At 37.3% G+C, this 11,682-nt stretch overlaps 1 protein-coding gene across 1 annotated transcript; it reads left to right on the top strand.

Moving 5' to 3' along the window:
* Positions 1 to 3,914: 3,914 nt before the first annotated feature.
* On the top strand, positions 3,915 to 9,621 carry FABP2 (fatty acid binding protein 2). The gene is made up of 4 exons (XM_070757669.1): positions 3,915 to 3,982; positions 6,800 to 6,972; positions 7,985 to 8,092; positions 9,389 to 9,621. Exons 1-4 carry the CDS (start codon positions 3,916 to 3,918, stop codon positions 9,437 to 9,439), a joined length of 399 nt encoding a protein of 132 aa, XP_070613770.1. The 5' UTR covers position 3,915; the 3' UTR covers positions 9,440 to 9,621.
* The last annotated feature ends 2,061 nt before the right edge of the window (positions 9,622 to 11,682 follow it).

Genomic DNA, 11,682 nt, shown 5'->3' with positions numbered 1-11,682 from the left:
GAGGTATCACTGTATACCCTATTGATAGGATTGTCCCTCCTTTCCAGGCTGGGTTCTGCCTGCTTGAAAAGCAAGTTTTAGTTCTTACTTCATTTATCAAAGCTGGCTTCCAAAAAGCACTGAACGCTTGTGGCTTTTTGTTGATTTGACTGTTATAGCATGTGACCTGTTGTGGCTTGATGGTTTGCTGCTCAAGCTGCAGAAAATATTCTGTGTCTTAAAATAACAAGCCTTTTGGAAAAACCATGTTAAAATACTGATACTTTAAGATCACTTTAGGAGATACCACTGGTAAATTCTTTTCTTTTCCATTAAGAATGGCTTGCCATACGGATCAGTTCCAGTCCCACTCCTATTTAATCTATATATTCTAGTAATTTACCAGAAAGCAACATTTTGCTATGCCAATGATATACAATAGCTATCCAAATCAAGGATTTGGGGAAAGTAAAGAGGAAGTAAGATTATAAGCACATTCGTTGTTGCATGACTGAGTTGCCAGCCTCAATTATGGTTACTAATTTATTTATTTATGTATTTATTTATTTATTTATTTATTTATTATTTATTTATTATTTATTTACTTACTTACTTACTTACTTTATTTACTTACTTACTTACTTACTTTATTTACTTACTTACTTACTTACTTACTTACTTACTTACTTTATTTACTTACTTACTTACTTACTTACTTACTTATTTATTTAGTCCAATACACAACGAGGGTTTTAGTGCGTATATATCTATATACACATAGTAAAATACATGATGAAGGTTATAGAGAAGATACTCATAGTAAAATATATCTAAGAAAGAATAGAAAAGAAGATATAGTAATAGAACATATCAATGAAAGAATAAAAGAAGAGATAGAGGAATAGAAGAAAGGTATAGGAGATATAGGAGAGCAATAGGACAGGGGACGGAAGGCACTCTAGTGCACTTGTACTCGCCCCTTACTGACCTCTTAGGAATCTGGATAGGTCAACCGTAGGTAATCTAAGGGTAAAGTGTTGGGGGTTTGGGGATGACACTATGGTAATGAGTTCCACGCTTCGACAACTCGGTTACTGAAGTCATATTTTTTACAGTCAAGTTTGGAGCGGTTAATATTAAGTTTAAATCTGTTGTGTGCTCTTATGTTGTTGTGGTTGAAGCTGAAGTAGTCGCCGACAGGCAGGACGTTGCAGCATATGATCTTGCCGGCAATACCTAGATCTTGTTTAAGGTGTCTTAGTTCTAAACTTTCTAGGCCCAGGATTGAAAGTCTAGTCTCGTACGGTATTCTATTTCGAGTGGAAATGATTTGCTACTACCATCTATTTTACCCACGTTCTAAATCATTTTAAGAATTTAAATATCATTAAATTTAACAATTTAAAGATCTGAAGAGTTAAAGCATGGGAGTTGAATTCTGGAAGCTGAAGTCCACAAATCTTAAACAGGCCAAATCATTGCTTCCCTTTCATTCTATTGCCTGCATATTATTCTCCAGGAGACTTTCTTAGTTCTTTAGAACACTTGCAAGTAAACGGAAGATTTTTTGTTTGAACCAGTCATAAAATTACCTGCTGATAGAATGCACAACTGCAAGCTCATGACAAATTATTGATGTTCTCCCCAAGGGTGGCATTGACAGTTCTGGCCATGACATGAGCTGTATCAGGAGACTCTGCAGAAAAAAATGCCTATCATTTTATCACGATAGTGAACTATGTGAACTACTATACAGTGAAGATGTTATCTTATCTGTGATAATATAAGTTGTGAATTGTAACTGAAAGGTACCTAAGTCCAGTCAGGCAATTTGAACAGACATCTGAACAGCCATAAATTTATGTAGCCTAAATATAGCCCACCAAACTTCATTTTAGATTTGTGGAGTAATGTTAAATTTGCAGCAATTACAGGAAATTAGGAGGCATTGGAGCCTCTGTTCCTACTTTTCTCAAATTATCTTCATCACAGGTGTGCAACTCGCAACCTGACATTGCTGGTTTGGACATTTTGCCCATTTGCGGGGCTGGAGTGGGCATGGCCAGTGCGTGACGCATCCGGCCCACAGGCTTCCAGTTTGACACCCCTGATCTACATATGGTATTTTTCTGAGTACAAGAAGCATCTTTCCCCCTGCCCCCCTCCCCAAAAGAGGGTGGAAATGTTGGTGTGTCTTATAGATTAGATTAGATTAGATTTATTGGATTTATATGCCGCCCCTCTCCGCAGACTCGGGGCGGCTCACAACAATGGCAAAAACAGTACATACCCACAAATCCAATTACAATTTTAGGTTAAGAAATTCATAAAAACAACCCCAATATATATAAAAAACAAGCACACAATCAATCAGACAGCAAACAACATGGGCAAGGGGAAGACGTTTTAGTTCCCCCATGCCTGACGGCAGAGGTGGGATTTAAGGAGTTTACGAAAGGCAAGGAGGGTGGGGGCAATCCTAATCTCAGGGGGGAGCTGGTTCCAGAGGGTCGGAGCCCCCACAGAGAAGGCTTTTCCCCTGGGTCCCGCCAGACGACATTGTTTAGTCGACGGGACCCAAAGAAGGCTAACTCTGTGGGACCTAACCGGTCGCTGGGATTCGTGCGGCAGAAGGCGGTCCCGAAGATATTCTGGTCCGGTGTCATGAATACAGTCATTTTTGGCCTCTCTAAGCCATTTTTCACAAAAACTGACCCATTTTTCACCTGGTTTTCACAAAAACTGACCAATTTTTCATCTGTTTTTTGTGAAAAATGGGGTGCACAGAGGTTTGGGAGGCCTTCAGAGTACTTTTGTGAGGTTGGGGGGAGGCAAAAATACAATTTTTGCAAAAAAGATTGGGCCGTTTTTTACAAAAATTGAGGTGTTTTTGCCTTACCCCAGCCCCAGAAGCATTCTGTAGGGCTCCCAAACTGTTGTTTATTTATTTTATTTATTTATTTTGTCCAATACACAATGAGGGTTTTAGTGGGTATATATACATATACACATAGTAAAATACATGATGAAGGTTATAGAGGAGATACTCATAGTAAAATATATCTATGAAAGAATAGAAAAGAAGATATAGTAATAGAACATATCAATGAAAGAATAGAAGAGATATAGGAATAGAAGAAAGGTATAGGAGATATAGGAGAGCAATAGGACAGGGGACGGAAGGCACTTGTACACGTGCACTTGTACACTTGTGTTGCAAAAACGGGTGAAAAACACATCCATTTTTGCAAAAACAAAAATTGGCATGTAGAGAGTTTGGGAAGCCTGCAAAATGCTCCTGGGCGCTGGGAAGGACAAAAACCCATATGATTAGGCTTAAAGGAAACTACAGTATAATCAATTGTTCCCAGAGTAAATAACCTGTCACCCATTATTTATATCTTTGCCTTACTAAGTAGAACAGCTTCCAAAGAGAACACATATTTAAAGGGAAATGAAGAGTTGTTGTCCTTACTTGAGCAGATATAACTAATAAAAGGATAGCATGGCAAAAATGCTTACGGTACAGTAGGTTTGCTACTTAAAATAAGTGTTGCTTCATTTAAACAGAGAATCGTTTTCATTTTCATTCTTTCTCCTTGCCAGTAATCATCTAAGCTTCTTTTTCTGTTGTCCATTCTATTCAGAGGGAAGAAGAGAACTTAGTACTCACAACTTTACCAAACAATATAGGCAATATATTTTAAGACATGGAATTGAATATAATAGATTTATTCTAATTATAATGAATTGAATACATTGCAGTGGTTTAATCTTATAGGGTCATCTGACTAATTGTACTTTAGTCAGCCACATCAGTGCATGAATTGCTTTCAAGATAAGTAAAGGTATAAATCACCCTTTCAGAAAGCTTTACTCTAGACTGAATAGGAAACCTTCTTTTAGTTCTACATTTTCTCCTAATAACTAGCAACCATGGCATTTGATGGCACCTGGAAAGTAGAGAAGAGTGAAAACTATGAAAAGTTCATGGAAGTAATGGGTAAGATCTGCATTTCCTTGCTTTGAAAAAAAACAGATTGCTAATGCAATTCAAGATGCTTGCTACTAATACCTGGCATTCTTCTTTATTAATCGCTGGACTTTTATTCCCGTTTTTTTTTAAATTTATTTTTAATTCTCCTTTCCTCAAAGATTTACTGGTAAACCTACATGCTTTTTCAGGTTTGTACATTTCTTTCTGTACCAAATAGAAATGTTGACAAATTATTTTTTTTCCTGACTAAGGAGGAGCTTAAATCAAAGTTTACAAGGCATCCCCCCTTTTTTCATATTGGCTCTTCAAATCTTCAGACTTGATTTTCCTGCTTCCAAATATAATTCCAATCCCCACTTTCTTGTACATGTCCACTCTATAAGGCTTTGCTTGCTTGCTTTTTTTCCATATTGAATTTATACTGTCATTCGGCTGTTATAGGTAAAATGTCATTGCTGACTTCCATTCAAAGTGTTGGTTATGACCTTTAAAGCCTTACATGGCATTGGACCAGAGTACCTCCAGAACCACCTGCTACCGCAAGAATCCCAGCGACCGATAAGGTCCCACAGAGTTGGCCTTCTCCGGATCCCGTCGACTAAACAATATTGTTTGGCGGGCCCCAGGGAAAGAGCCTTCTCTGTGGTGGCCCCGGCCCTCTGGAATCAACTCCCCCCGGAGATTAGAATTTCCCCCACCCTCCCTGTCTTTCGTAAACTATTCAAGACTCATTATACCGCCAGGCATGGGGGAGTTGAGACACCTTTCCCCCAGGCTCTTTATATTTTATGTTTGGTATGAATGTGTTGTTTGGTTTTTAAAATAATCACAGGGTTTTATATGTTTTTTAATATTAGATTTGTTCTACTATAATATTGTTTTTATTATTGTTGTGAGCTGCCCCGAGTCTTCGGAGAGGGGCGGCATACATATCTAATAAATTATTATTATTAATTATTATTTTTTCAAAAACTAGCTTCTCATAAACTTTCCGGTTTCCTTAGATTCTGAAACTCTCAGAATCTAACCTAAGTGGCTTTGCGTTAAAATCGAATATTAAGAAAACTTATGATTTCTTAAACACCAAATTGCATCCAGGGATTGGTGTCAGAAGATTTAGGACCCTGAACACAAAAATCAAATAATGAAAGTATTAGTTTCTTTAGCAAGTTTTAATTATCAATTTCTGCTCACATATCATCTCACAACTAGTCTGGGTAGATTCTGCTCTGGAATCTGGATAGACATGGTATGCAGCAGATGGACATGAGTCAGAAGCCTTTCAGCAAGGTTGTTTTATATCATCCTCTATTTGTAACATTCTCATTATTTATTTATTTATTTATTTATTTTTTGATTTGATTTGATTTGATTTGTATGCTGCCCCTCTCCAAAGACTCGGGGCGGCTAACAACAATATAAAAAGACAATGTAAACAAATCTAATATTAAAAATAATCTTAAAAACCCCAATTTAAAGAACCACTCATACATACACGCATACCATGTATAAATTCTATAAGTCTAGGGGGAAGGGAAATTTCAATTCCCCCATGCCTGACGACAGAGGTGGGTTATAAGGAGCTTGCGAAAGGCAAGGAGGGTGGGGGTAACTCTGATATCTGGGGGGAGCTGGTTCCAGAGGGCCGGGGCCGCCACAGAGAAGGCTCTTCTCCTGGGTCCCGCCAAATGACATTGCTTAGTCGACGGGACCCGGAGAAGGCCAACTCTGTGGGACCTAACCGGTGGCTGGGATTCGTGCGGCAGAAGGCGGTCCCGGAGATTATTATTGGGTCAAACATACTACCCTGTTTCCCAGATTCTCTACTTCCTTTTTCAATGGAATTTATTCATATCTGCTACTTCCCATTAGTTATTGATTCTAGAATGACTGGTTTTCTATTATTACTAATTAGTACTTGTGTTCTGTGTGGTTGCACTGATGTGTAGTTTTTCCTTTCTTAAAGCTTAAAGCTTTTTATTACAAAAGAAAACTAAATACTGTATAATTTGATGTAATTTTAATTAATTCTGCACCCAGAGTTTCCTCCTTTTTTGCAATAACATTATTTTCCAGTTCAGAAGTTTCAGATCATTTTTATTTAGCTGATCTAAGCAATTTGACCTTTGACAATACAGTGTTCCCTCGCTTTTCGCGGGTGATGCGTTCTGAGACCGCCCGCGAAAGTCGAATTTCCGCGAAGTAGAGATGCGGAAGTAAATACACTATTTTTGGCTATGAACAGTATCATAAACCTTCCCTTAACACTTTAAACCCCTAAATTGCAATTTTCCACTCCCTTAGCAACCATTTATTTATTTATTGTTTATTTATTAAAGTTTATTAAAAAAAATATTTATTAAAAGCAGACGAAAGTTTGGTCGTGGTATAGACTTTTCGCGAAGTTCGAACCCGCGAAAATCGAGGGAACACTGTATTCTGGCTTCTCTCCAGATTGCATTAAAAAAAAGGCTGGACTATTGTTAAGTGGGGTTTGGGTTTATGTGCAAGTTCATCACCCATATTTTGCTTGATTTGGGGTTTGTGAACTCAGCTACTGGCAGATATGGAAAACACAAAGGAAGCCACATTAATAGTCTAACATGTATATTATTGATTAAAATCCCTAAGAGACCATGAGCAGATGGTTGTAAACTGGTTGCATTAGCCTTTAAAACCAAAACCTAGACAAACAAGAATTACAGACAACAGACTCCAATTGTCCAATTCTAGCCACCCCATTTAGGCAATTTATTTAAAATAAGTATTTAAAAAGTAACTGTCTTTTGTGCAACTGACTCACCCTCATTTTAACTTTCATAGGTATTAATTTAGTGAAGAGGAAGCTTGGAGCCCATGACAACCTGAAGCTCACAATCAAACAAGAAGGAAATAAATTCACCGTTCAAGAAAACAGCAATTTCCGCAGCCTAGAGATAGTGTTCACTTTAGGAGTGAATTTTGACTACAGTTTAGCTGATGGAACTGAACTCAATGTAAGAAAACCTATTCTTCTTCCTAGTATTATAGAGTTTTGCTGTTGAAGTGGGCTACCCTAACCCACCTCAATGTTCTCGTGGATAAATATTCCTACTTTCCTCCATCTTTTCTCACAGGAGTTAGTTTCTGATCCCCTGGATTAGGTGACAAGACAGTTGAGAAGCTATACAGCAAAAGATTCCAAAACACATCCACTTTAGTTATAACCAGTTACAAATACAGGGATACCTCGTCTTACGAACTTAATTGGTTCCGGGACGAGGTTTGTAAGGTGAAAAGTTTGTAAGACGAAACAATGTCTCCCATAGGAATCAATGGAAAAGCGATTAATGTGGGCAAGCCCCAAACTCACCCCTTTTGCCAGCCAAAGTGCCCATTTTTGCACTGCTAGGATTCCCCTGAGGCTCCCCTCCATGGGAAACCCCACCTCCAGATTTCTGTGTTTTTGTGATGCTGCAGGGAAATCCCAGCAGCGCAAAAATGGGTGCTTTGCTGGCAAGGGAAGTCCGGAGGTGGGGTTTCCCAGTGAGGGGAGCCTCAGGGGAATCCCAGCATCACAAAAACACAAAAGTCCTCGAAACCCCACCTCCGGACTTCGCTAAGGCTCCCCTCACTGGGAAACCCCAACTCCAGACTTCCATTGCCAGTGAAGTGCCTGTTTTTGCGCTGCTGGGATTCCCCTGCAGCATCACAAAAACACGGATGTCCGGAGGTGGTGTTTTCCATGGAGGGGAGCCTCAAGGGAATCCCAGCAGTGCAAAAACAGGCACTTTGTTGGCAACGGAAGTCCGGAGGCGGGGCATCCCAGTGGCGGTGGCTTGGGTTTGTAAGGTGAAAATAGTTTGGAAGAAGAGGCAAAAAAATCTTAAACCCCGGGTTTGTATCTCGAAAAGTTTGTATGACGAGGGGTTTGTAAGATGAGGCATCACTGTATGTTCAACCACATCAAAAAAATCGTCCTTTCTCTCTCTTTCCCCTCCTTCCTTGTATGCATGCTGTGTACTATAGGGGACCTGGGACGTGAAAGGAAACCAACTAATAGGCGCATTCAACCGGAAGGATAATGGAAAGAAACTTGATGCACTGCGGGAAATTGTAGGAGATGAAATGATTCAGGTAAGTGTATCATAGGCATTTTTATATACAGTAAGGGATTGAACATAATTCCCAGCTTTAAAATGATGTTTAGCAAAACATACATTTATCGCATTTTTAAGCCGGGAGAGGGTGTGTGTGTGTGTGTGTGTTGGGGCGGGACACACAACCCCAAAGCGTTCCTGGCACTTATTCTTCTACCAGTTTGAGATGCCCTGTCTTTTATTTCCCAGATAAAGTTTTTGACCCTTACAAAGGCTGTAAGAAAAGCACAACTAGACAGGCTTCCGGTTGTAATAAAGGGTGTGATTTTTTTAAAGAGAAAAATAAATACCAGCTGCCATCCGTGGGGTAAAACGGCGGGGGGGGGGGGGTTGACAAATGCCTTTTTTCGCTTTAGTTCCCTTCCCAGTAATCAACAACATTAGAAACTCATATTATCTTAACAAGAAACTGAGATGATTTAACAAAAAAACCTTAATTAAATATTTACTTACAGTTATAAGAAAAGAAATAGTTGAGAAGCCAATTATGAGGCTGAAGCAAAAAAAAGAAAAATCAGATTATAACCTGAAATAACCACCTCTTCTAAAATTTAAAACATGAAAAACCAATTTTAAAATGTTTGACAATATATTAATCCTAAGTGGGGCCTTGTCCTGAACCTTGGTCATATGTAGTGCTCTTTGCAGGGATTCTATTCCACAATCTGATTTTACCTATGTCGTTTGGCGGGTCCCAGGGGAAGAGCCTTCTCTGTGGCGGCCCCAACCCTTTGGAACCAGCTCCCCCCCCTGAGATTAGAACTGCCCCCACCCTCCTTGCCTTTTGTAAACTCCTTAAAACCCACTTCTGCCGTCAGGCATGGGGGAACTGAGATAACTTCCCCAGGCCTATATTGTTTATGTATGGTATGTTGTGTGCATGTTTTTAAAATTATGGGTTTTTAGTTTTAATTATTAGATTTGTATTGTATATTGTTTTTCTATTACTCCTGTGAGCCGCCCTGAATCTACGGAGAGGGCTGGCATACAAATTTAATAAATAAATAAATAAATAAATAAATAAATAAATAAATAAATAAATAAATAAATAAATAAATAAATAAATAAATAAATAAATAAATAAATAAATAAATTTATAGGCCATTATTTAACAATAAATATTTTATTTTAGCCTATTTATGCCACCTTAAAAAGGGTTGGTTTCTGGAGTATAGAATGAAACTATTCCTGGGAAAATAAGCAGTGTAAATCCAGAATAATATTGCTGATATTCTGATCTGTTTTATTTATTTTAAAAATAAACTTTTTTCAGACTTATACCTACGAAGGAGTAATAGCCAAAAGAATCTTCAAGAAAGCATAAACAACTATTAGTGAAGACTGAAAACCATCAGAAGATCACTCGTGTTTTCTTTACATTTGTCTTAACCAAATACAAAGTAGCTATGTACTAATATTCACTTAAGATGTATTTATCTTTTATGCACCATGACTATTTAGCTAAACAGTGTCGTGGAGTGTGAATGTAAAATTTACTTTTTATAAATGGGAAAAAATAAACCTTATTTCTATTCCATATTCGTGAAGATATTGTCTTTCATTGTTGTTGTGACTGTGAATAATTGTATTTAATTGAATATTTAAAATAAAGTATCACTCCTTTATAAAATAATTCACTTATAAGAAGTATCTAGTCAGATCCAAATACCATACAAATATTAGTTTTTTTCAAATTTACCTAGTTCTATGTTTTAATTTGCCACACTTCCTTGTAAGTTTTTATATTTGTGATTTCTTAAAAATGTTAATACACTATTTTTAATGTAGATTTGAAAAGAACAAATTTTGTACACATCTTCCCATCAAAATGTCACATAATATCCTAATTTTTGTTCAGTATTCTTTTTTCACCTTGATTTGGTATTGAAAAACTAAGAAAAACACACATTTCTACTTAGGAAGGAATTCTGGTTCAAGAAATCCAAATTTAAAAATTACACTACACATTAAAACACATCTATAAGAAACTCTACCTTATCTGTCTTAAAATTAATCTGGCTTTAGAATGAAGAAGCCCAAACTTATTTAGATTCCATTGATATAAGTCGATCAATCGTGGTCTAAATACTACTTCTTAAAAAAAAGAGACCACAATATTCACATTAATGGCCTCAATTTTTAAGGAACTATATGCAATCAGTTTATTTTAATCTGCTCATGAAGTGCTTATTAAAAATTATGCCTATTATGTGGCTGTGAACAATGAAAAATTCTCCAATAGTTGACCAATTTTCCTTTTGAAAAACAATAAAACAAAACCATTTTACTGGAGCATCTAACTCGCCAGTATATAACCAAGCCTATTGTCCCTATATCATTCAACAAATAATATTCACATTAGAGATTCAATGTTATATGATTTTCAGTGTTTGCCAGTGAAATCCTAATACTACTGACTAGAAAAGATGGAGAATTTCAGCTGGGGCATATTTGTTTAAGAAGAGTATTTGCTGTGAAATTACTGTCAATTTTTAATGATCATAACTAGACCTTCTATATGATTGCAAGTAGTCCTCATTCAATTGTGACTTCAAAACTACAACAGCATTGAAAAACTTATAACCATTTTTCATACTTAAAAAATGTTGCATGGTTGTATGATCAAAATACCCTCCCAAAATATCTTGACTTTGTGTCAGAATGGTCAAACACCTGGCAACTTCAAATCTCAACCAAAAAATGCTCTGTCCCACATATTGGCAAAAAGAATCAGAACATCAAATACAAACTGAATAGATAAGACCTTGCAGATGATCCTCACCCTGTCAAAGATCTTGGAATACTCATATCAAATGACCTAAGTGCCAAAGCCCACTGCAACAACATCACTTCGGACATAAATACATTAGAAAGTGTCCAGAGATACTTTACGAGAGGAGCCCTCCACTCCTCTACTCACAACAGAATATCTTATGCAACCAGACTTGAAATCCTAGGCTTAGAAAGCTTAGAACTACATCGGCTTTGACATGACTTAAGTGTAGCTCTTAAAATCATCTACGTCCTTCCTGTCAATGACTACTTCAGCTTCAACCATAACAATACATGAGCACACAACAAACTCAAAGTAAATTGCTCCAAACTTGACTGTAGAAAATATGACTTCACTAACCAAGTACTTAATGCCTGGAATTCACTACCTGACTCTGTAGTTTCGTCACCAAACCCCCAAAACTTTACCCTTAGACTATCCACTGTTGACCTCACCCGATTCCTAAGGGGTCAGTAAGGGGCGTTTATTAGTGCATCAGCGTGCCTACCGTCCCTGTCCTAATGTTTCCCTCTTATTAGTACCCATCTCATGTATATAAACAGGGTTATATGTATGTATACTACCAATACGTACTTGACAAAATAAATATGGTAAATAAAACCCCTTGTATCAATATGTTAGCAGATTGCTTCCCTCCAGCATTCTGATTAGAGAACTGCTAATTCCACACATCTTAAAAGTTGCCAACTTTTTTTTTTAAAGCCCTACTAAATTAATCTCTACTGCAGGGATCCACAAATCTGACAACTTTTAAGATTTATGGACTTCATCTC

The sequence above is a fragment of the Erythrolamprus reginae genome, chromosome 7 (genome assembly GCF_031021105.1).
Source record: "Erythrolamprus reginae isolate rEryReg1 chromosome 7, rEryReg1.hap1, whole genome shotgun sequence".
Lineage (NCBI taxonomy): Eukaryota > Metazoa > Chordata > Lepidosauria > Squamata > Dipsadidae > Erythrolamprus > Erythrolamprus reginae.
This window is presented reverse-complemented; position numbering and strand designations above follow the sequence as displayed.